Source organism: Embiotoca jacksoni, unplaced genomic scaffold (assembly GCF_022577435.1).
Source record: "Embiotoca jacksoni isolate LCO1_2020_lvr unplaced genomic scaffold, fEmbJac1.0.p SCAF_23, whole genome shotgun sequence".
Lineage (NCBI taxonomy): Eukaryota > Metazoa > Chordata > Actinopteri > Embiotocidae > Embiotoca > Embiotoca jacksoni.
This window is the reverse complement of record NW_027185374.1, coordinates 6,849,847-6,873,943: the sequence shown is the minus strand read 5'-3', so window position 1 is coordinate 6,873,943 and position 24,097 is coordinate 6,849,847. Positions and strand designations below refer to the sequence as shown.

Here is a 24,097-nt window from a genome sequence, read left to right as displayed (position 1 = left end):
GACAGGCAATTTCAACCACTTAGATATGCTCCAGCCATCTGCTGCTGAGTCTTTGTCCACGTTGCCATAGAGAGCAAACAAAGAAAATGTATTTCTGTCATTGAGCAACCCCGTCTCTCCTGTTTGTAGTAAAAACTTAGAAGGAGGACTGGTGAAGAAGGACAAGATTTAGAAATGGTGCACACTGAGAGTGACAACCAGCTATGAAAACTGAATCAGTGTGTGCTAAATGTATTCGTGCACGCCTGTGGCTATTTGTAACAAACAGACAGTGTCCTACCTGTGATGCACGAGTGCACACATGCCTGCTGGGTGTGTGTCTGTGAGAGACGATGCACTCCCTCCACTTGATGAGTAGGCCAGCTCCTTCATAGCGCAGACACGCGACTGCAGATGGCTCAGCATATTTCCATTCTCTATGGGAGCTCAGAGACACCCGGCTCCGGTGGTGATTTTGGCTCCCCACAGGGAATACTAATTGCATACACAATCAGGTTTGTTGCGAAAACAAATCTCATTATAAACGGTGGCAATTGATTGTGTGTATATTGTCCATAATGGCTTTAACAGACTGTCACATTCATTATGCAGCCAGATTTGAAAAATGTGCAGATTTTTTAGGGCAGTTGGATCACAAGAAAAAGATGATGTGAAATCATGTGAAAAGCAGAAGATAACAAAAGCTATTGATGGTCTCATAGAAACAAATCACAGTCAAAAATGGGCCAAATAAACCTGCTGCACATGTGACAAGGTTAACCTTTGTAGTCTGCAGGTTAGGCAGTACTCTTTATGTGTTCTATTTAGTTTGAATAAATTACTACGTCTCACCATAATGTACAAAAAGAACAGAATCAGTGTCATACTAAGGAGGAGAATCGTCATTATCATAATATGGGGTCAGAACTGTCTCATAATTCATATGCACACAAGAAGATTCACAAATGTATTTCTGATGCACACACACAAAATTATTGTTTCAAATATAGGTAACTAAAATCCACAAATATATGTATTTAAAAGTATTTGTTATTTTCATTAAAAACATTTTTGGATGTTGTAACATTTATATCCAAACTTTTGAACTTGCATGTACGATCTGCTTTTACTTTGTGAACCTCACTGCATATGTGTGTGTGGATTTTTGAGACACTTCTGACATGACCCTACAACAAAATTTAAATGAGCTGTGGATACGTTGCAAATACCATCTTCAGAGGAACAGAGATTATTGTCCCGCTGCGGGCTGTGATACTACGCTGCAGCTCAGCTGAAAAACTGACTGCTGAGCTGAGACGGTGAAGCTTTCAGCACACTTACCCCTTTCAAAAAGTCTCAGAGCTCCACCTGCCATACATGTCCACAACCCGAGCACAGAGGGACTCCACACACAGACAGCTGCCGGTGTGAGCTATGCTTTACATTAAAGCAGATGGCTCCTCAAACGGGTCATTAGTACGAGCTGATGAAGAGGCTGTGTGTGGTGGGTTATTTTGGGATTTACTGTTGTGTGTTATTTAGGGATGAAAGTTGTGTTGGTGACTCTATTTCTGTGTTTGTGTAAGTGGGGGGTTGCCAACAGGCACCGGTGAGAGAGAGCGACATTTAAAATAATTGGCTCCCTGTTCAGGCTGACAGCATTCAACAGCAGACAGATTAATAATTGCACAATGTGTGAATGGAGGCCTTTAACCTGGGTTCAACACGTTTTATTGCTGCAGCTTTAATAGAATGTGTGAAGGCAGAGTGACACTTGTTGATTGTTTTATCACCACTTTAAATGAAGCAGCAGTCAGAAATAAACTGAAATATGTTGGGTACATTTTCTTATACTTATAACTTATACTCAAAACAATCAGAGCTTCAGCATCCGCTCTGTACTATTTCTGTTTCACAATAGGAAGCTCCAGGTAGTTACAGTGCTGTTTAACAGACACATCATTTCCTTCAGAGTAACAAATCCTCTCCTGTTTCATTTCAGGCCCACGCAGCCATGTTTATTGTACTTTTCTCTCTACGATCCTGTTAACCGTTTTTCTTTTTAATCTGAATGTGTCCATCTGTTGCTGTGGTGTGCCATGTGTCATACACAGGAAGGTTGCAGCATATGTCAGTTCCTGTCACAAATGAAAGCGCAGCACATTTATCAGCTTGTATCTTCATCTGTTGAGGAAAGGGGTTTTCTGTTATTAGAAAATTGTGCAGCTTCCTGCTTCTCATTTCAGATCGTTTTATCTGCTGAACTAATCATTGTTCTCACTAAACTAAGACACAGTTCCTGTCAATTCATTACATTTACTGTGCCAGGTTGGTTTTCAGACATTTTGGCTCACAAGAGCCATCACTGGTGTATCAAAAGACATTAAACACAACCCCATCGCTGACATTAAAAGTGTAGATTAAATACATCACCTCATCTACGAGCAAAGGGAAAATCTTGGGGCACAGTTCTGTTTATTTAATTTGTTTTTTCACAGCTTTAGTAAAAAAAATAAGTTTCCCCACTTGCTGCTATTTACATATTTCAGATTCTGTAAAAACTGTGTTTCATCTAAAGGATGTGAAAAAGCATTGCTTTCAGTGTGCAGCCTCCATTAATTACATCTGTGAGCCTGAATCATCTGCTGCACAGCGCTGTAGCAGCACTCATCCCTCCCACTGCATCGGTTCCCTGCCAAATGCAAACACAGGCCTCGGGCTCCCTATAATTATTAGCACATTGTCCGAGACGGATGAAAATGCAATGTGCAACAGATTCTGAAGAGCTTACAACTGCCTGGGAGCTGATTGTCACTCTGCATGCTGCTTTAACGACGCTGTTTAAACGGGCCCCATGACAACCGAGACTTTCCGAGCTGTATCTTTGGCCCGTCCAGCCGGTCCTAAAGTCCTTTTTCGTGTGTGTCATTTGTGGATTTTTTTGGACAGGAAATACATATCAAGAAAACAGCAGATAATCACTCATTCAAAAAACAAAGAAGACAACAACAATAAAAGGGTGATTCTTATCCTTGATGAGTTGGACAATCGCCAAAGACAAGGCACAGGGGTGTATTGGAGGATATTATTTGGTCGTGTTGCCCATGGCAAGGGGAGGATACACTGTCCTTGGTTAAAAGACCCCAAGAGGTATGGCAGGCTCAGGGCGCTAAGGGGAGGATTGTGAACGTGAAACAAAAGGCTGTAAAGCAGATTATAATTTGCAGGTGGTGGGTAGTAGCTTGTTTGATGATGCGCTGCAAATTTGTAACCTTTCTTAAGATGCATCAGACTTTATTCGCAGTCATGTTGTGCATAGTACAAATATTAATTTGTAAAGAAACTAAAGTGTAATACTTGAGTCTTTTCTTACATTCAACTGATACATAATTACCGTGAACACAGCTGTATTGATTCTTGGTGTAAATAATTACATTTTCTATCATAACTTGGCATCCATTTACTTCACACTAGATGCCGTACACACAGTGTGTATACCAGGCAATCAAACACTACAAATTTGTGCAAACAAGATGAGAAAAAGCTGAAGGTCGAGGTTTTGAGTGCTTTCCTTGGCCCCCGACTCTTTAAGTAAAGTGCAGCATACCATAAACTCTCAGCTCTATGGAAACAACTGTGGGAGGATACATAGCGTGAGCACCTGAGGTGTGAGAAAAGCAATGTGTCTGCAGAGTTGTACATGAAGGTGTCTTACACAGGTCGTTAACTTCAAGTGCTTATAGCAGTTACACTGAATCGACATTAAGTAAACTTCTGAATATTTCCCTGTAAAAAAAAGTTAGATGGGTTATTTTTGTTCATATTTACTTGAATGGAATTTCTTGAACTCCTTTATGTTAAAATATATATATATTGCCTGTCTTTGATGATTTCCTGGTTTGTTGAATGAAGAACTGAAAAGAGATTAAAATCAGAGAGGAACTGCCAATGAGCTCTGTTCTAAAGTATTGTTTGAAACCAGCCCCTTTGTACAATACTTTCATCAACCCCCACCCTGCGACATACAATGCAGCGCTCTGGGCAAAAACCTGAATGCAAAAGAAAACCAAGCACAACTGCAGCATGGAAAGCTGTGAGAGTGCAACTTCTCTGCTTCTCACTGACGCAGGGCTCTCTCGACAAAAAACAACAACCTGAAGTCATAGGTTCTACATTGGTTGAGTAATAGTGACAATCCAAAGTCTTAGATCGTGTCCTTTAACTGAGGGCCACAGGTGAGTCTGACAGCGTTTGACACCAGCCAATGTATGCAGTGCATCTGCTGCTGAGCGCAGTGACAGCTGTACAAAAGGCCCGTGACATGTGCAGCATGATTCACTGGCTCAGCGCTGATGTAACATAGAACTGCTCTCCTTTTCCACACTTCCCCTCCTTGAGTCCCCTTGAGAAATGAAAAGCATTTCATTTTCGTGCCTCTACAATGTCATGAATGGAAAAATCATAAGCAAACAAGATCACACTTGATGCTGCCCTCCACTCATCAAATAGGATAGTTTCAGTTCAGGAGAGAGCTCTGAAAACGCACAATTTTCCTGAAACTGGTGCTTTGAATTCCCCCAAAAATATATTGGAAAGTCACAGCAGTTTCAGGAGAGATAGGCTGTCGCATTTCTGTGTCTTTCCCAGTTTAACTGCCGTGTCTCTGTCCTTCACGCCGGACACGTCAGACACACTGTGGTGCTTTCAACACAGCAACAGGTCAAACTTCACATCAACAGCCACAGAACAAACACCACAAGAGTAAATAGAGCAAATTCAGAGATAGGCAGCAAGCATTCCTGCACAGGAATTCTTGGACTGTGACTCCCCTGAGAAGTTTTATAGTAACATTTTTGGGCCTAAATGTAATCCCTTTCAAAATAAAACATTTATAGGAAACGTATTCTCCTCATGAGATTGAGAAATAGACAAAAAGAAGTGCACCAGAGTTTAGATTTTACCTGTCTCTTTATTGTTACAGCACAACCTGTTTTTGTTCCGGAGAGTCACTCCTAAAACCACCCGGTACCATGACAACAGTCTTCTTCTTTCAAGCGTTTCCTGACTTCACATGGTGATGTCACTAACCACAATTCAATCACACGTTCCCCCTTCTGTTTCATGGCAGGGAGACACACAAGCTCTGAGCTGCGATATACAGTAAGCAGGTGAAAAAGAGAAAGGCTTTGAAATGGTGGCCTGATCTCAGGCTGGCGCCTCAGGGCAACTCACTTACTCAGGGCAAAATGCCAGGCTGGCAAAGACCTTTCATGAGGCCTGACCTCGGTTACATAAGAGACACTCAACTTCACTCCAGATTTGAATGATCACAGCATAAATCCTAAACTGAAAATGTGTCATCACTTCTTTGAAAGTTTTCAGGCTGAATTCTAAGCGCTGTTTTAGTCACTTTTTGAATAATAGAACAACTGTGAAGTTAGCCATTACCAGGGTCGTACTCATAAAGTCTCCTGTTTGACTTTTAACCTTCCATGGTTTACCGATTTGGACGAGCACTTCATACCTCTTTTATTATAGCTTCCTTTGTGTAAAAAAAAAAAAAAAAAAAAAAAAAATGTCAAAAGTCATCTGTGGAGTCGGCACCCTGATAGACAAAGTGATACTTTAAGACCTTTGGCAAAGCACCTGACTGACAATCACTACTCTGAAACTAGAGATCTCATCACTTATTCACAGCAAATGACTCACACGCAGGAGCAGAAAGGAAACAGGCCAAGGCTCACTTCACAGTTCGTTCTCGCTGCAGTTCTTCTTTCAACCATCAACAACGCCCTAACGCTCTCATTTCCTCTTTTATGAGCTCCACTTTGTTTTTCTTTCAGAAATTTAACTTTTGCTATGGTGGCAGCTGCTCAGTGAAAAGGCACCACTTCCATACTGATCTGGATATACGTTTTCTTTTTTTTTTATTATTTCAACAGCATAGCAAAAGAACAGGGAGGAAATTAAAAAAAAAAAAAATCAAACAGCAGTATCTGTAAAGTATTAACAGAAAGTTGATTTGTGTCTGCAGGACCTTACAGGCTGATGATGATAGGTCAATTTAAAAAAAAAAAAAAAAGGGAAAAGAGGAGGGTTGCAGTCACCGAACCACCTACATTGGAGGTGGAGGTGGAGGTGTTGGTAGAGGGGGAGGAGGGGTTGGGAATTTCGTAAACACTTGTTGGGGTCCAAAAGTCAGTCAATGTGCACAGCTAGCTAGCTGCTAACCCCCCTCTCACTCTCTCCCAAAGTGCAAACTCAGCGCTTGAGAAACACCTTCTGCCATCTAACTCTTGATTTCGGCGGGCACCTGTAACCCGGGTCCCTCCTAAGGCAGCTGAAACCACACATACTCAACAGGAATTAATGGAAGCTCTGGGAGAAACAGAAGAGGAGATAATAAGACTGGTGGTAAGAAACCCTGAAACAACAAAAAATATATATCCATATCACAGTGTGTGTGTGTGTGTGAGAGAATATCCAGCGTCCACATAGTGTCTTCCAAACAAACCGCCACAAATCAACATTATGGATGTAATCACTGCACAGGAAATAAGTACAAACACATCTCCTCATTCATCCCTGGTACAATCAGTTACGAAAGCAGGTCCGAACATATCCATAATACACATTCGTACACGTTACAGAGGCAGTTTGAGCCATGAAAATGATATGCTGATGTCGGTTTCTGGACTTTCCTGTCCTTTGGATATGTAGCTGGGTTTGTGGGAATAGTGAATGAGAGATAAAGGCGGGGTGAAAAACTAGAAACGTGTAGTCCCAAACTCCCCTGAAAGAATGATATAAAAAATAAAGGAGGAAAAAAGAAGTTCGCAGCTCCAATGTAAGCTTATTGTATATTTAAACAGTACTGATTATACAGAGTGTGTGAACCAAAGCAAACTAAGAGGAAATCAAAATTAGCCAGCCCCAAAAAAAATCAATTGTCTTTTGTTTAAATGAAACCCGAGGGTTATAGTGAAGTCATCAAAAAGTAAAATAAAACAAAATATAACTGCTACTCTCTTCGATACATACTCAGCAGAGAGGTCAGGGTATTAATTGCTTCAGATTGCATTTTTTTTTTTTTTTTTAACTTGTGTTTTCATTCTCAGCTACTTTTTCTGCCTCCAAGTGTCCAGGCTGGTGAGAGGAAGGAGGGAGGAGGGGCGGTGGGTGGATGGGGGGGGGGGAGGTGACATTAGGATTTGTAATTTGAGGTAAGCCAGGTCAGGCCCTCGTATAGTCCATCCCCTGTCGTAGCACACGAGGGCTGAACGTACCAATTCCTATCTCGAATCCGGGTCAGGCCCAGCTTCTCTTGGATCTCGTGGGGCTTCATGGCATCTGGGAGGTCTTGTTTGTTGGCGAAGATCAGGATGATGGCTTCCCTCATCTCCCGGTCGTTGATGATCCGGTGGAGCTCCTGCCTGGCCTCGTCGATCCTGTCCCTGTCGGCACAGTCCACCACGAATATGAGGCCCTGGGTGCCCGTGTAGTAATGTCTCCAGAGGGGCCGGATTTTGTCCTGGCCCCCTACGTCCCACACGTTGAACTTCACATTCTTATAGGTGACGGTCTCCACGTTGAACCCGACCGTGGGGATGGTGGTGACTGACTGTCCCAGCTTCAGCTTGTACAGGATGGTAGTTTTACCAGCAGCATCAAGTCCAAGCATCAGTATTCTCATCTCCTTGTTGCCAAAGATCTTTGAAAGCACCTTCCCCATCTTGTTTGCTGTGCATAAATACTTTATTAGAAGAAAAAGTCAGACTTCTCTATTGAGAGAATAATAAAAAAAAAAAAAGAAGTTGGTTTCAATGAGGAGTTTCAGTGTGTAGCTCCTGAAAGCCCTCCACGTGACGGCAGCGGTGGGCTGACAGAAGTGTCAATATTCAAGTTTGTGCGGTACAATTAGCTGGACTGTGGTGATCTGACCTGAGCTGGTGACTTTCACTGAGAGCAGTATGGATGGAGCCCTCACAGAATTGGGTGGGGATATATTTTCATGATCCACTGCCCTCCGATGTGAGAAGAAAAAAATGACATGCCCTTGTTTCAGACTCGTCTTCGAGCGCAGGCTTCCTTCAAAATCCACATTTCAGGTGCTTTCCCTCCGTCCAAACAACCCTGTTGCTCTAGCTGAGCCCAAAAGCAGGACTACTAGTATATGAATCAGGCCCAGTCCCTGCCCGGGGTTCCCACTTCCTCCTTGGCTGCCGGCTGGCCACACTCTTGGCCTCGGCTAATTCCACTCGATGGATTTCAACGCGGGGCGATTTTCTTGTTAAAACACGGCCAAATGACACCTTTCCGGTCCGTTTCTGCACCGGGACATCCAGAGGAGGAGCGCTCAAAAGGTCATTGATTCATCCGACTTTCTTCTCTTCCCCCTGTGACACAAGAGCGGCCCGGCGAAGGGAGGGGTGGTTAGTACAGAGGACAACTTTGGATCCGAAAAAACATCATCTCTGCTGATCGAGAAGCAAAACAAAAGCAGTCAGGAATAGAGAGCAGGATTACATACCAACGTGTGCGGCGATCAGCCCCCAGTCCCCGGACCGTTTCTCCCCGCTCTTGCCGCTCTCCGTCTCTCTTCCTCCCCCCTCGCTCTCTCTACTTCTCTCGCTATATCTCTCTCTCTCTGTCTCTCCAGCCTTTCAGTCACAGCGGTGGCGGTGCTGCTGTGTTACCGGAAAAGGTGCGGACCCGGATCAGCCGCCACTTCCTCTACACCGCTCACACACACTACTGCCGCGTTCAGAGGCTCCTCGTGAGCTCCGACATCTGAAGACGTCCAAAATAAAAGACTGAGAAGAAAAGGGCAGGGAGAAAGCTGCTGACTTAACTCCTGCACATGACTCACACAAATAACCCACCATGAATCATAGCTGTTTAATTATATAATTAGTTCGCCGTAACTAATGATTTAAAACAGGAAATAGTTTCATAAATTAATGATTCAAATACAAATAATAATAATAAAAAAAATAGCTGTAAAAGCTTTTCAAACGTTTATCAATTATTTTATTTTTGTATCATAATTAAACACTGCAACTATCTAAAGTCCAGGGAGGCTCCATTACGATCCCCTGTGGACTTTGAAAACAAACACATTCTTTATTCAAACACTGAAAACTCCGACGCCACCCAAAAGCCCCGTACGCCATTTCGCATGCGCGGAAAGAAAAGCTGAACTGCAGACCGGTCCATTAGCCACTGTTGACGCCATTTGAGCATTTATTATAGATGCAATCACATATAGTATTGTGTGCACCGCAGCAATAGCGCGTAGGACTGTGCATATGAATCATATCTAGGGAGCAGTCGGGTTTAGTGATCTCAGGGCGGGGGGGGGTTTTATGTTGTATCTTTTTATCATTCATTCAAATAGTTCCCGTATGATTAAGTCTGTGACGTGGAGGTTGTGAGTGAGGAGGGGAGGGGGACTACAGTGTTTCATTGTCTAAACCAAACTTGACACCTGCTTATTAAGACTGACTAAAGACACAATTGGTATAATATAGCCCACACTATAATTACTGAAGAAGGAAATCAGGACTGCGTCGCACTGGAGTAAAGTATTACACAAGGAACTTGTAAAATCACGAGATATCAGTCAGCCTGAGGGTGTACGCAACGGTACACATTAGAAACAGTTGTTACTGTACTTTAAACTTGAGAGCTACATTACTTTTGTCTCTTTTGTTCTGCATCTAATTTTAAATGTAGGTATTACTACGTTTTTAAATGTTTTGGACTTTACATACACCGAAAAGATGTTGCCAAGTAGCCTATGTATTTACCATACCCTCGTGTATAAAAGTAAATCACCAGCTTTTGAAATATTGCAAATAAAGCAGAGCCCAATATTTCGAGGCACTTCAGCAAGGGTTTCTAAAATACGTATTATTCATATAATTATGACTACGTTGTTGCAGTTGATTATTAACTGCTTCAAAACACATTTCCCCTTATATTTTACACTTTAGACGGTTCAAACCCTACATTTCCTATCCCTCACAACAGCGTCCAATTTACTGGACTTTAACAGCTGCATTATGGGCCATAATTTTTTTTTTTTAATTTTTTTTTTTAATCATTTATTCGCATTTTATAATCTCGTGGCGTTGCGCGGGAGATAAAAAAAAAAAAAAAAAAAAAAAAAAAAAAAAAATTACCAGGATGTAGAAAAATTGGGCAACCAGACACGCGGGAGGGTAGTGATCTTAGTGCGCATGTGCACACTCTGTTCTTCCTCCAAGTTGATAAGAATGGTGGGTGAACCGCGTCTCGACGTCCTGGAATAGATAAAGTGACTTTGAAAGCGGCACTTAAAATTCACAAGATTGAGCGAAATTACATGGAAGATACTGGTAAGATTCCCAAACGCAGATTTGTTCCCGGATCTGCTATGAATTGTTAACGCTCCGGGGTGAAATAGCCGACGTTGGCCGACTAGCTAACGTGGAGACGCTGCCGCCGGTGCCGTCTATTAACTGGAGACGGAGGCAAACGCATGCACGCGGGCAATTTACTGATCAATAACTGTCGAGATAAACGCTCATATCGAAACGGATCGAGTCGGAGAGTGAAAGAAAAAAATGCTCAAAATGTGTTCACGTTTAATCGTAAACGTGAAGCTGACGGTGAAGCTATCGATCTGTGTTCACTTCCGTGCTTTAATACTTCTCGTGTAATAGACGGGAGTCGAGGCCCAACTTCGGATTGAACTTTGACTATGCAAACAAGCTCCCAGATGCAACAAGAACAAATATAATATTTTTTTTTTACGGAACACGTAGCTATTTTTAATTTTTATTTTTTTATCATCGGTATTAACGTTATTAGCTCATCGAAGAAGCTATGTTTGAATCACCGATCACGCGGCTCCATTATTTTTAGTTGCTAAATTAGGACTCGGACTTAATCTGGCACCCGTTTTAATGCTCAAACAAGGAAGTATCCTGTTACAACAGCTGCTGCGTCTACCGTGGCGACCATTTTTGTTGTGTAAAGGTGGTTAAAGTTAACATTTAAAAAATGCCTGCAAATTAAAATGATTTAACGATAATTATTCGGTGTTAAATTTGGAAGTTTCTTGACTTCTGTTTCCTCGACAGTGAAACATGTTATCTGATGAGTTCTGGAAAGTTTTGTATCTGACGGATGGTTTTATCTTAAAATAGCAATTTAGGGCTATGTGGTAAATTTTGGCTGTCTGCCCTATAATTTGTGCACAAATATAATTTCCTCTCAGCCTAATTTAAGAGTCATGTTGGCCATATATAATGCTTCAGCCAACAGTTATCATTGATTTACTTTTTCAATTAATAAATTAGCCATCAAGTCAATAAAAAGAAAAGAAAAAAAAACAAAACCCGATGAACATTTTGGCTTTAATTTCTTCTAGGTTTTTCTTACAGTCCAAAATCTAAATATATTCAATGTACTACAAAGAGAATAAGAAAAGCCTTATGTTTGAGGAGCTGAAACCAGAAAATATTTGTCATTTGTTGAAATACATTAATTTTCTGTTAATGGACTTATCTTTGCACCTCTAATGAGAATCCAACCTGTCTTTTTGACACTCTCAGACGACACCATTACTGGAATGCTGGACACAGAGTCCCCTGCCATGGAGAGCAACGGGGATGCCTTTATTCCTAACCTTCCTGTTCTCGGCCAAGCGGCTGACTGGTCCCTGGACCAGGTTGCTCCAGAGCCACTCTCCAACATCCTGCCCGAGGACTCGGATGCGTCGCAGGAAGCTCCGGAGCAAGAGCAGCAACCGACTCAGCAGATGATGTCCACCGAGCTGGGATCTGTAGAGAAGGCTGTGGAGCAGTTTCAGATTGCCAGTGCTCAGCTCTTCCAGGAAGAGCACCCGCCGCCACCACCACCACCACCTCCTCCAGCACAGCCCCCAGAAGAGGCAGAACAAGTAGCAGAGCCTACAGAGATGGAGCAAGAGAGCCAGGAGATGAGTGTAGAGCCAGAAGCTGCTGTACCGGATGGCAGTCAAGGTGAATGAAATAGTTGTTGCTCTGTATCTGATACACATTCAAAATGAGTCTCCTTACGTGGAAGCAAAATATCACAAACAAATCCAATTTTGTCACTCACTGATTCCTTGTTAACTTCTCCAGATGGGACCGAGGCTCCACAGGTGGCACAGGATGGCATGGAGCTGGAAGAACCATCCAAAGAAATAACACAAGAATCGGATGTTCCTACAGAGCCAGAGCTGCCCTCAGAGTTTGAAAAACTCTTCAAAGGATGTGAGGACAACCCAGAAGACTTCAACAGCTGGGTCTACCTGCTGCAGTATGTGGAGCAAGAGGTAAGAGAATCCATGTAGTTATGCTCCATTTGTATATTTCTGAAATGAACTGAAAAAAGTAAAGTACATATTTCTTCTACAATAATATTATCCAAACGCAACTAACAAGTGACTGATCAGATTGTTGCTGTTTGCTCTTACTTTCTTACAGAATGTCCTTACAGCTGTGAGGAAGGCATTTGATATATTCCTGATGCGCTATCCTTACTGCTATGGCTACTGGAAGAAGTACGCAGATATTGAGAAGAAGCACGGGAATGTACAGGTTGCAGAAGAGGTAAATATAAATGTATTTGTGCACTGACTCGAGACCATGTGGTTTTTTTGCAGTTTTTGTCCATGAGAAAATTCATGCAAAGAGTTTTTAAGGCATAAAGGCAGTTGGACAAAGAAAGAGCCTCTTTTGTGAACATTTGTAAAAATAATTCCCTTGACAAACTTGTGTTTGGTCCTTTCCAAGGTGTACAGAAGAGGCTTGCAGGCCATCCCTCTCAGCGTGGACCTGTGGCTGCACTACCTGGCCTTCATCAAAGAGAACTCGGATCTCAGTGACCCAGAGACAGAGGGACGCATTCGAACGTGAGTAAAACATTTTTTTTTATCGTGTTGGCTTTTCTGTTTTAAGTGTTTGAACTGAACCAAATGTTTTACAGTTCATTTAGAATGGACTAAGTACCATTTTTGAACACCGGTGGGATGAGAAGACAACACATCGATGCATATTTCTTTTCTTTTTACCATCAGTTCCTACGAACACGCAGTGGTTGCGGCAGGCACAGACTTTCGCTCAGACCGTCTGTGGGAGTCCTTCATAAACTGGGAGACGGAGCAGCAGAAGTTGGCCAACGTCACCGCCATCTATGATCGCATCTTGGGCATCCCAACGCAGCTGTATTCCCAGCACTTCCAGAGGTACAGCGAAAAAACACTATTTATCAGCTTTGACTGTTAAGGTTTATTGCCACCTCCTTAATCATACCTCATCTACAGTTGTTCTCTGTGCTTTTAATAATTGAATTTCTGTTTTATCTGTGCAGGTTCAAGGATCATGTGCAGAGCAACAACCCCAAACATTTCTTGTCAGAAGAGGAGTTTGTTCAGATGAGGATCGAGCTCTCCAAATCCAGCCTATCGGCAATGGTCGGGGAGGATGGAGAGGCGACTGCTGCTCAGGAGGAGCTGCCACCCGGTACAGAGGATCTTCCGGATCCAGCCAAGGTATAAATCTAACGGCCATTCCTGCAGGGAAGACAGATTTACAAAATTGCTGCTTGCAGGGTTAGCAGGAGCTTGCCTGTTGTCCATGATGAAATGGAAAGCAAAATTTGTCGAGGTTTGAAGAGGTGTCTTTATGTCAGCAGCCAAGCCAATGAATGCCAGGGGGGATTCAAGTTGGCATCCAATCAGGGACTCGCCCTAAAACTAAAAGGATCAACGGGGCCCCTTGAACCCAGCTCCTGCACCCAGAGGCTGATATGCAGGGTGCATATATACCTTCTCCTTCTACAGGCTTCTTGTCTCTGGCAAGCTCATGGTGATGTAAATCCTTGGCTGCAGGACTAGCAGTTTTTACGTCAAGTGGAGAATGTGATACGGTGAAGCATCAATCAGGGGGTTGACCTTGTTTTTTTGTGTGTGTTTTTATGTAGAGAGTGACAGAGATCGAGAACATGCGGCACAAGGTGATCGAGGGTCGTCAGGAAGTGCTCAACCACAATGAACACGAAGTCAGCAAGCGCTGGGCCTTTGAGGAGGGGGTACGTGTCTGCTTTTCTTCACAGTTGTGTTAATTGTTAAAACTATATTTTTTTTCCTTCTCCCACTAATTAATTCATTTCTTTTTAGATCAAGAGACCATACTTCCACGTAAAGGCCTTAGAGAAGCCACAGCTGAACAACTGGAAGGAGTACCTGGACTTTGAAATTGAAAATGGGACACCGGAGCGTGTGTTTGTTCTTTTTGAACGGTGCCTCATCGCTTGTGCGCTCTACGAGGAGTTCTGGATCAAGGTAATGTGACCTTTATCCTCTCTCTCACTCCTGCTATCTCCCTGCACTTCCCCATCAACGATGATATCACATCGACACAGTAAATCGTCCTGCACTCTCTTTGCGTGTAACGTTGATATGTGACTGTATCTGTTGTATTAGGGGATGGCCAGCTTGCCACACAAGATTTGACTGCAGCATTTGCCAACTACTACGTTGCATCTTCTTCGTCTCCCACTACCTTACAGAAACTTATCTAATTGGTTCCATGAAGGTGCTGATGGGTTTACACAGAAAATTTCTAAAAACGATCTTGTCAATGAAGAAATTCACTGTTTCTGTCCACTGAAAATTTTGGTTTATAATTTGTTGTCTCTTTTGCCTTTCTCCTTTTCCTGTTCTTTTTCTCTGTCCTGTCCTGCATCTCTTCCAACTCGCTTTCTCTTTTTCACTCTGAAGTATGCAAAATATCTAGAGGGCTACAGCACTGAGGGGGTGAGACACGTCTACAAGAAGGCGTGTACCATGCATCTGCCCAAGAAACCGACCATCCACCTGCTGTGGGCAGCCTTTGAGGAGCAGCAAGGTGAGTGCTTCATGCAAATTGAACACAACAGTCAAATTAAGTATCAAAGGGGAGGGAAGTCTCTCTGTAGGAACACGTCATTTAAGGATGTGACTTAATGTATACACGCTTCAAAGAAAATTGCATGTAATTCAATTTGAGTTGGGCCATGCTGACGGGACTATACTTGTCTTTAATTAGGCAACGTAGAGGAGGCTCGCAGCATCCTGAAGTCCCTGGAGGAAGCAGTCTCGGGTCTGGCCATGGTGCGCCTTCGGAGGGTCAGTCTGGAGCGTCGCCACGGTAACTTGGATGAAGCTGAGGCACTGTTGAGGGAGGCCATGGAGTCATCGAAGAATGCGACTGAGACTTCGTTCTATGCTGTGAAGCTGGCCAGGCAGATGATGAAGGTGCAGAGAAGTCTGAGCAAAGCCAAGAAGGTGCTGCTGGATGCCATAGAAAAAGACGAGGTGAGAACTGCTTGATCACTTCTGACTGATACATTTACAAATTGTCAACCTTAAAGGGGAAATCCAAAAGTTCGGAGATTGCTCTTTTTGCGCATGAGCATGACACAGCGCAGAAACGCGCTCGGAGCAGGGGGAACTTGGAATAGTGACTCAAAGGTTATAACTTCCCCCTGCTCCGAGCGCGTTTCTGTGCTGTGCCATGTCCATGCACGTCGCGGTGCTGCTCTGTGCACGTCGCAGGTGCTGCGCTGCTTTCACACACTGAACTTTTCAATTGTCCAATGAACTGTGGAGTCACCAAGTCCTCACGAAATGCTAAAATGTGAGCATTTGGTTGTGTTTCTCCTACAATTAGGAATAAGTAACAAAATATATAAATAAAAAATTCTCCCAGACCGGGCATATCATGCTGCCAAATATGTATCAACATGCCACAACTAGATTGACAGTGTAGTCCTATGTGACACACGTGTGCATTCACACACACGAACACATTGATATAATATATAATTAATATACATCCATCTTAATGACACCAACATGAATTTTAACACAACATTGTGTATTGTACAAATATTTGGAAAAACTTCATTTTGATGCTTTGGTAGCATTTTTTTAAAAACTTGTATGCCAATAAAGTCCCTTTCAGTTGAATCGTAATGAAAAAAAACTGGAGTCCACATATTTGATGATTACGTCCAGTTTTTTTGTTTTTTTTCACTTTACATCACAACTGCATTGCATTAGTCAAGATGTACAGTATCTGTGGCTTTTACAGACGAGTCCCAAACTGTATCTAAACCTGCTGGAGCTGGAATACAGCGGAGATGTGATCCAGAATGAGGCTGAGATCTTGGCTTGTTTCGACCGAGCCCTGAAGAGCCCGATGCCTCTGGAAGCCCGCCTGCTCTTCTCCCAGCGCAAGGTCGAGTTTCTGGAAGACTTTGGCAGTGACATCAATGTGTGAGTTTTCTTTTGTTTGTTGTGAAAAAAGAGAAATAAATAATTTTTTTGTATTTTTGTGTTTTACATTGTGTAATGGTCCTTCTTCTACATCTTTCAGGCTTGTCGCTGCGTATGAGGAGCAACAGAAACTACAGAAAGAAAGCGAACCGACGAAGAGGAAAGCCGAGAACGGGTATGACAGGTGGATAACGGAACAGGGCTTGGGGTCGCACATCAACATTTTCACAACTTTCTAATCAAGGACATGATTTATAGCAGCTCATCGTATCATAGTTAACGGCAAACACATTTGGCTCGAGCTTTACATGATCTAAAAGTTTACAAATGCAGTGACACATGACTCTAAACTCACTTGTACATTTGAATTATTTTCGACAACCATAAGTGGCATTTTACTAATTAGAACTTACTTCTCCAGCTCTCAGGAACCTGACGCCAAGAAACAGCGTGTGGACGACGGCTCTGCTGGTGCAGCAAACACAATGACGGACATGCAGGCAAACAACTACAACTACAACTGGTACCAGGTACGTTTCATGTCTAACCCGTTAACAGGGCTGAAAAATGTTTCCTTGCGCACTAAATGTATGTGTTTATCCACTATATTCTGAATGTGCTGACATAACCATGTAAAAGTAAAAAAAAATTCAGTGATCAACCTAACGTTTTCTTTTTCCCTCCTTTATAGCAACAATATGGCGGCTGGGGTCAAAATTCCTGGGGGCAGTACAACCAGTATGCCCAGTATAACCAGTACTACCCTCCTCCTCCTACATGATGGACAACATCCTGATCTGAAGATGGAGGCTTGGCATCCTTTCTCACCTTCTTACATTTTGGGACAAGACCTCTTAACAGGGTGTCATGGAGATTTCAATTTAACCTCAGAATACACAAGCTGATTTCCCCCCTCTCTTCTTTCTGGTTTACGGTGTGCTAATCAGTTAAATTATATGTTGTAGCCTTTGGTTCGAATATATGTGGCCCCCCCATGACAGTCATATTGATCAGTCACGTTATATAAAAAAAAAAAAAAAAAAAATACACAAATTGCTACACTCGCCATCTCCAGCACTTGCTTCTTTTTTGGGCTCTAAATGCATGTTATTTGTGAAGGCAGATTCTACTTTGCCTGTGTGACAAGACTTTTCTTTTTTTTTTTTAAGATCAGATGACTTAGTTTGATCTTTCCTTGTGTTAAAGATTTAAACTGGAAAAGGAGGCATTCATCGATGTATCTCTGAGTCGTGTTTCTCCTTCCCAAAACATACAGATTTTTAATATTTCATGCTTGTTTCCACAAAGAGCAATGAAGAGTTTCTTGTTTTTTTATTTTGACTTGATTTCATAATAAAGAGACTGATATCCAAAACGTATCACTCTTGATTTCATCATCATTTCGGTTTCCAATGGGCTCAAAGGATTGTTTATGACCTTTTGAGCTTGTTGGAAAAATTACTCAAGGGGCTTGGTTCAAAATCAAACACATCGGACATTTTATTCTTGCAAGAAGGAGCAACTACATGCACCCTCAAAGAGAGGTGTCCAGCAGTTCTCCTCCGGCATGGCTTTCCAGCCCTCCGCAGTCCTCATCTTTTTCTATCTAGCAGGGTAATACAGGGTTGAGTGTAGGTCATTAGTAGGGCTTTTCTTAGGGCAGCTTTGGCAGTTGACAAACAATTGACAGTCACCCCCACTCCTTTTGTGTCTGCTTTCATATGGTAATACAGAGTTGAGTGTAGGTCACTAGCAGGGCTTTTCTTAGGGCAGCTTTGGCAGTTGACAAACAGTTTGACAAGTCATCCCCTGATACAAGTCATCATGTACCTGCTTTTGTATGGTAATACAGAGTTGAGTGTAGGTCACAAGATAAGAGAGTGGTCAATTAGAAGCGGAAAGAATCACTTGCAAATAAGACAGAAAACAAAGGAAAAAGTGTATTGTCGTGAATGACGCTGCTGAGCCACTGAAAAGGTACAAACTCTTAAAATATCAGTGCCTGTTTTTTTGCCTTTATTTGGCCTTAGGAAAATCTTTTCGTAATGTCCAGCAATGGTCTGACAACACAGAGCGGCTCTGTTTTCTATGGAACTGCTTTTCAGTGTGAAGATGCTGGAAAGAAGACAAATTTAGGGTGATAGACAAATGACTGAAAACATTTGGATTAAGTAAGATAAAACAGTTTTATCTGCTGCTTAATAGTTAATGTGAAGAACATATTAAAAAAAAAACATCCCGTATTGATCAGTGATTACTTGGTTTATATTGCTGAGTCAGGTCAAGTAACTAATCCCCAGTAAATAAATGCATAATTTGTCAAAATGACATAAGGCCTGCCGAAATGATACCTCCTGTATAAATCGCCTGACCCAACAGCAGGTAATCCGCCACTTCACATGTCTCTTGACTTTGCAAAGGTTTGAATTGTACGCAGTAAAAAGCAATTTCCTTTGTAAATTAACACGATGTGCGCCCATGAATAATTACTTTTCTGCAATTTAAATGCGTCACGTCCCACGCATAGTAGGCGTGGCCTCCGCTCGGGACTGGCTACGTAAAACCGCACATGCGCAGTGTTGGCCCTCAAACAGCCCTTTTTTGTGCCGAGCGTGGATCGACTAGCATCGAACAAGGTAAGACCGACGCGTTTTAAGGGAAAATTCCTCCTTAAGGAAACTCTTGACGGGTTTTGGCTTTCGGATAGAGTACCTATATCATCCGTAATCGCATATAATGCTTTATATCGAACGATGAACGCGTATTTCATGTATTTGTATACGTATTCGTGAAACGCGTGCCCATGCGGTAGTTTAGCTAGCGCAGCGTTCGCTACACGGCGAGAGGGACTCGTCCGGTCAGCTTTCTGTCCCAATACGATGTCCCATCAAGTTTTTGAAAGGGCATGCTTTGTTTTTGACACAGTAGGGAGGTAAAAGAAGTCCGGATTCAGACATAAAGTAGCGGTGTTTGTTATCAGTGGCTGTTATCGCAAATAAAAACCCAAGCAGATTTCCGCAATAAATGTTTACGGCCGACATTTTGATTCGTCACAACTCCGTGGAGGAGGTGAAACTTTTTTTTTTTCTGCTGTCGTGAAAAAAATAAATATAGTAACCGACCTTTTGTGATTTCTTCCAGCAACAAGATGCAGCTCTTTGTGCGTGCCCAGAACACTCACACCGTTGAGGTGACCGGAGAGGAGACTATTGGCCAGATCAAGGTAAAATGACAAGACAGAAAATACATAGGACTGTAATGGCGTTTATGTGGAAGGGATGATTTAATATGTCTTATTCTTTGGCATCGTCCAGGCTCATGTCCAGGCTCTGGAGGGTCTCCTGGTCGAGGATCAGGTCCTGCTGCTTGCCGGATGCCCACTGGAGGATGATTTGTCCCTGGCATCATGTGGCATCTCCGAGCACTGCACCCTGGAAGTAGCTGGCAGGCTGCTGGGAGGTCAGTACTTAAACACAAGACACGGTTCTACACATGTTTTGCATGTTGTTTTTGTTCCGAGCAAGTAAGCAATGTCAAGTTGTCTAAAAGTGTTTTTAATTTTTTTTTATTAATATGCCCAGTAACAAATTGAATACTGTTTGTATTTGACTGGTGTGACGAGCTGAATTTTAAGCTGGGATAAAAGTTTTTAAGTCAACACTGAGCACATGACAAATTTATTTTGTCCAGATGTTTAGCTGGCTTATAAAAAAAAAAAACCACCCGTAGTCTCCTGAATAACGTGTTTTTCCTTTTTCCCTCCAACAGGAAAGGTTCACGGCTCCCTGGCCCGTGCCGGCAAAGTGAGGGGACAGACTCCCAAGGTAAGATTTGACTCTTTTCAAGCAAAATCATCTACATTAATTTTACTGACCTTTTTAAAATACATGTATAATAATAATGTAAAAGGCCTGTATATTTATGAAAATTTAGCTTGGCATTTTTTTTGTTTTGCTTGAACTAGTCACTGAAATCAATGTATGAAAAGCATACTATGACCTAAAAAAAAATGCCTCTTCCATGTCATGTTGTCCAGGTTGACAAGCAGGAGAAGAAGAAGAAGAAGACTGGCCGTGCCAAGCGTCGCATCCAGTACAACAGGCGCTTCGTGAACGTTGTGCCCACCTTTGGAAAGAAGAAGGGCCCCAACGCCAACTCCTAAGTCCTTCAAGGCTACAGAGGAGAAACGGCCTCACCACCCATCAGTTTTCACCAAGTAAAATGTTATCCTGTACAGAATAAAAATTTTGACTTGGACTTTGACTCTACGAGTGATTCTTTGTGCACTGGAAGTCTCGATCTTTATCAAACCTACACGCACATAATTTACAGTGACCGGCTACTTCTAAAATGAAAACCAGAAAGTTATGATGTCATTCCTCGATATGAACCGAGCGAGTGAAAATGGATTTATTCATCATTTACATTTTACATGCAGAAGAACAACAAAAAAAAAGAACATGTCTCACGGCCTTTCTATTGTACATTATTGACAAACCCATTACATTTTGTCCAAAACTCAAATTACTAAAGTGACTGGTCGTTGTTTGCTAATCCAGCCTGTTTATATATAACGTGATGATAAAGCAGAGACGTCCCTGGAACTGGACGATGGAACAATCCGAGAGCCATGTTAACTTCAGGTTTTACAATAAGGCCCTTAAATGTGTCTATTCTTGAAAACGTAGTGCATGCTGGCCAACATTTGTCAGTTAATCCACAGCAACCAGCTCGACCTCAAAAATCAGCTTCGCATTGGGTGGAATCCTGGTGGAGCCGGAGTTAAGGTCAAACAACATGGAAAAAACATAACTTGCATCAAATCAAGTTACAGCTGCAGCACAGGAAAAGTGGACTGATACTCTGAAGTGAGACTTACCCCGCAGTTTAACCTGAGCTCTGATGCCCCGTGTCTGCAGGATCATTAGAAAAACATTCCTGCTGAACAGCTTCAATAACACTTTATATAATATTTATAAGACATGCATGTTAAGCACAAAGCACCGAAGAAAAGGATACTTGGAATCAGGGAGGCCTTTCTTTCCGTAGGCCCATTCTGGTTCAATTTCTAATCGAGCCGTTTCACCTTTGCTCATTGTCAGAAGACCTTCATCCCACTGTGATGATGATGATGATAGGGACAGAAGTATTTCATTATTGTGGACGAGACAAAAGCTTTGGATGCACAGAGCAGGAAAAAAAAAAGATAGAAAAACATACCCCTCTGATGACTCTTCCCATGCCAATTTTGAAGCTCATTGGTTTCGTTTGCTTTTTCTTTCTGGCCACTGAAAACACAGGAGAACAGAGATAGTTTAAACCCGGGGACAGAATCTTAATCACAAGATACTGATTTCATCTATATGTACATAACCATGAAGGACAAGTTGTGACATAGGTAAAACTATGAATGGAAAGGTTTATTTAAGGTGCTTTACAAACAGGTCCTTAGAAACACGACCATCTGCATAATTGTGACACTAAGATTTTCTTACGTGTGGGAATATTTGTGTCGAAGACAGTCCCATCCTCCAGGGTGCCGGTATACCAGCAGCTTACAGTTTCACCCTTCTTTGGGAAGTTTGTCTTGTCACCTTTCTTCAGCACGGACTTGGTGAACTTTGGAGGGCCCTGAGATAAACGGCGAAGAAGTGGTTCATAAATGTGTCATAAAAACGTTAACATTCAAAATGCACAATAATATAGGGACATCGTCAGTATCATAGAATAAAGGCCTTAAAATGGAATATGGACCCAGAGCAATTAAGGTCCATAAAATGATGCTGTAGCAATGCCTTTCAATGTCCCTGGTTTGAGGGTGTGCAACACAGCGCTGTGTCATCAAGTCTTTGGCATTGAGGGTGCGACAATATATTCGCAGTGTGGAGGTGTTTTAAAGTGTCCGATATCATCCCTACTCAAGCCTACTTAAATAGCATGAATCCTACCATTTTGTTTGCAAAAAAAAAAAAAAAAAACGTTACAGAACAATAAATATAGCACGTTTTACATCATCGAAATCTTATTTTTGCTAAATGAATGTGTACACTTTGAAATGCATTGTATTTTGGTCTGTATCTGCTGGTGGGACGTCACAATATGAATATGCATAATAAGAGATTCATTCTTCTGCAGGAACGACTTCTCTGCAATTAGGAGGGGGGGAAAAAAATATGTGCATATATCTATAATAGCATCCGCAATCAGCCCCAAAAAAAAAAAAAAAAAAAAAATCGAGCAGCGTGTCTGCGTATATTTAACAATACCTCGTCAACCACCTCCGTCTTGACATCTTTGGGCTTCTCTTCGATCTTCACAGCTTTTACCTGCTCGGTCACTTCCTCGACTGGTTCCGTGCCTTTAAACCTCTGCAACATACAAGTTTGGTCCCATCAGCTGCCCGTGCGGAGTCATTTATAGCTGCAGCACGTGTGTCGCTCTTTTCACTTACTTGGCTCTCAAAGAGCTGATTGTAGGCGATGATCAGCTGCTCTTTCTTCGCCGTTTTGGCAACATTTTTTATGTTTCCCAGCAGCTTGTGCTCGTTGAGGAACTGAAAGAGAGAGTGCAGTCAGACGGGAGAAAGAAAGGCCGGCGATCTTCTTTGACATACGTACGTTGCGCTTTTTTTTTTTTTGCTTTGCACGATGCTAAAACACAACATGCTCACCGTGGCTGCCCCCCCTCAGCTAACCCGGAAGCACGCTTGCAGCTCAAAGTAAAAGCATTTGCACTTTGGCCGACACGTATTCAAAGCGAGATCACAGGAAGACCGCGGCGATCAAACATACCGAGTGCGCCGCATTGTCCTGGATGAACTTTATGATGTCTTTTTTGGGCAAATCGTCACTTTTGAGCTGCTCTTCGCTCCACTCCCGTGCTGGTTCAGTCGCCATTTTGAAAGGCGAACTGGTGAACTCTGACCTGCGTGCGTCGCTAAAAACTGCAGAAAACTGATGCTTCGGGACGAAACTGCTGCATTAAAGGTTTTATTTTTTACCTTTTGAATTGTCAGGTGCTATTTTCTTCAACTTTGCACGGAAAAAAAACCCCCAACAAAAACAAAAACAAAAACGGTGAATTACAAACTGAAAGGCAATTCAGTGAATGCTGAATCAACTGATCAATAAATCAATAAGATACACAAATTATAAACCGTCACTCCGTTTCGGATCGTCTATATGGCTAACATGAAGGTAATTACAAGGAAATTAAAATTGTCTGAAATGTGTGTCGGGCCACTTTGTGGTAACTCTTAACATTGAATTCAGATGTAACAACGATTTTTGCCTGAGTATCTTAATTCTTTAAAATTAAAAGAACATAGAAGTGCACATAACTTCAGATAGGCTATATATTGTATGTACATTTTTAAATTGAAAAAAGTATTTAGATCCTTTACTTAAGTCAAAGCACTAATAGCACTTGTTAAAATACTGCACTCAAAACTTTGCCTCAGTAAAATTAGATAAGTATAAGTATCACCAAAATGTACAATGCTCCCTGTCAGTGGTGTACTATGTTATGGAGTTTTAATATTACTACCTTAATGTGTATGTTGCGTTTTACTGCTGTTAAATAAGGATGAGCTAATTTTAACAGCTTTATACAGTGGTGTGAAAAAGTGCCCCCTTCCTGATTTCTTATTTTTTGTGCATGTTTGTCACATTTAAATGTTTCAGATCATCAAACAAATTTAAATATTAGTCAAAGATAACACAAGTAAACACAAAATGCAGTTTTTAAATGAAGGTTTTTATTATTAAGGGAGAAAAACAATCCAAA

General features: G+C 42.1%; 4 protein-coding genes across 7 annotated transcripts; 2 read left to right on the top strand and 2 right to left on the bottom strand.

Moving 5' to 3' along the window:
* Positions 1–5,881: 5,881 nt before the first annotated feature.
* On the bottom strand, positions 5,882–8,732 carry arf6a (ADP-ribosylation factor 6a). The gene is made up of 2 exons (XM_069158523.1): positions 8,510–8,732; positions 5,882–8,375 (listed from the first exon to the last, which is right to left on the bottom strand). Exon 2 carries the CDS (start codon positions 7,709–7,711, stop codon positions 7,184–7,186), a length of 528 nt encoding a protein of 175 aa, XP_069014624.1. The 5' UTR covers positions 7,712–8,375; positions 8,510–8,732; the 3' UTR covers positions 5,882–7,183.
* A 1,492-nt stretch (positions 8,733–10,224) lies between these two features.
* On the top strand, positions 10,225–17,691 carry prpf39 (PRP39 pre-mRNA processing factor 39 homolog (yeast)). 4 transcript variants are annotated; one of them, XM_069158522.1, is made up of 15 exons: positions 10,225–10,358; positions 11,580–12,008; positions 12,132–12,325; positions 12,477–12,602; positions 12,786–12,904; positions 13,070–13,237; positions 13,363–13,543; positions 13,975–14,082; positions 14,171–14,335; positions 14,774–14,900; positions 15,081–15,349; positions 16,128–16,312; positions 16,413–16,487; positions 16,734–16,842; positions 17,004–17,691. In XM_069158522.1, exons 1-15 carry the CDS (start codon positions 10,346–10,348, stop codon positions 17,091–17,093), a joined length of 2,358 nt encoding a protein of 785 aa, XP_069014623.1. In that variant the 5' UTR covers positions 10,225–10,345; the 3' UTR covers positions 17,094–17,691. The 4 variants fall into 4 exon arrangements, with proteins under 4 accessions (XP_069014623.1, XP_069014620.1, XP_069014619.1 ...); XM_069158519.1 differs by having other exon boundaries at positions 16,110–16,312; XM_069158518.1 differs by having other exon boundaries at positions 16,110–16,312; positions 16,413–16,496.
* A 1,171-nt stretch (positions 17,692–18,862) lies between these two features.
* Positions 18,863–20,569, top strand: faua (FAU ubiquitin like and ribosomal protein S30 fusion a). The gene is made up of 5 exons (XM_069158517.1): positions 18,863–18,948; positions 19,454–19,535; positions 19,627–19,771; positions 20,081–20,136; positions 20,349–20,569. The coding sequence occupies exons 2-5, from the start codon at positions 19,461–19,463 to the stop codon at positions 20,472–20,474; spliced, it is 402 nt and encodes a 133-aa protein (XP_069014618.1). The 5' UTR covers positions 18,863–18,948; positions 19,454–19,460; the 3' UTR covers positions 20,475–20,569.
* A 108-nt stretch (positions 20,570–20,677) lies between these two features.
* On the bottom strand, positions 20,678–23,219 carry fkbp3 (FKBP prolyl isomerase 3). The gene is made up of 7 exons (XM_069158516.1): positions 23,104–23,219; positions 22,764–22,865; positions 22,579–22,680; positions 21,808–21,943; positions 21,533–21,600; positions 21,332–21,429; positions 20,678–21,079 (listed from the first exon to the last, which is right to left on the bottom strand). The coding sequence occupies exons 1-7, from the start codon at positions 23,206–23,208 to the stop codon at positions 21,025–21,027; spliced, it is 666 nt and encodes a 221-aa protein (XP_069014617.1). The 5' UTR covers positions 23,209–23,219; the 3' UTR covers positions 20,678–21,024.
* Positions 23,220–24,097: the final 878 nt, after the last annotated feature.

Coding starts and splice junctions, on each gene's coding strand:
- arf6a (XM_069158523.1), bottom strand. CDS start 7,711: ATGGGGAAGGTGCTTTCAAAGATCTTTGGCAACAAGGAGATGAGAATA.
- prpf39 (XM_069158518.1), top strand. Junction 12,603..12,785: donor ATGTACAGGTTGCAGAAGAG/GTAAATATAAAT, acceptor GTCCTTTCCAAG/GTGTACAGAAGAGGCTTGCA. Junction 14,083..14,170: donor GCTGGGCCTTTGAGGAGGGG/GTACGTGTCTGC, acceptor ATTTCTTTTTAG/ATCAAGAGACCATACTTCCA.
- faua (XM_069158517.1), top strand. CDS start 19,461: ATGCAGCTCTTTGTGCGTGCCCAGAACACTCACACCGTTGAGGTGACC. Junction 19,772..20,080: donor AGCTGGCAGGCTGCTGGGAG/GTCAGTACTTAA, acceptor TCCCTCCAACAG/GAAAGGTTCACGGCTCCCTG. Junction 20,137..20,348: donor TGAGGGGACAGACTCCCAAG/GTAAGATTTGAC, acceptor CATGTTGTCCAG/GTTGACAAGCAGGAGAAGAA.
- fkbp3 (XM_069158516.1), bottom strand. CDS start 23,208: ATGGCGACTGAACCAGCACGGGAGTGGAGCGAAGAGCAGCTCAAAAGT. Junction 22,681..22,763: donor ATCAGCTCTTTGAGAGCCAA/GTAAGTGAAAAG, acceptor TGTATGTTGCAG/AGGTTTAAAGGCACGGAACC. Junction 21,601..21,807: donor CGACACAAATATTCCCACAC/GTAAGAAAATCT, acceptor CTGTGTTTTCAG/TGGCCAGAAAGAAAAAGCAA.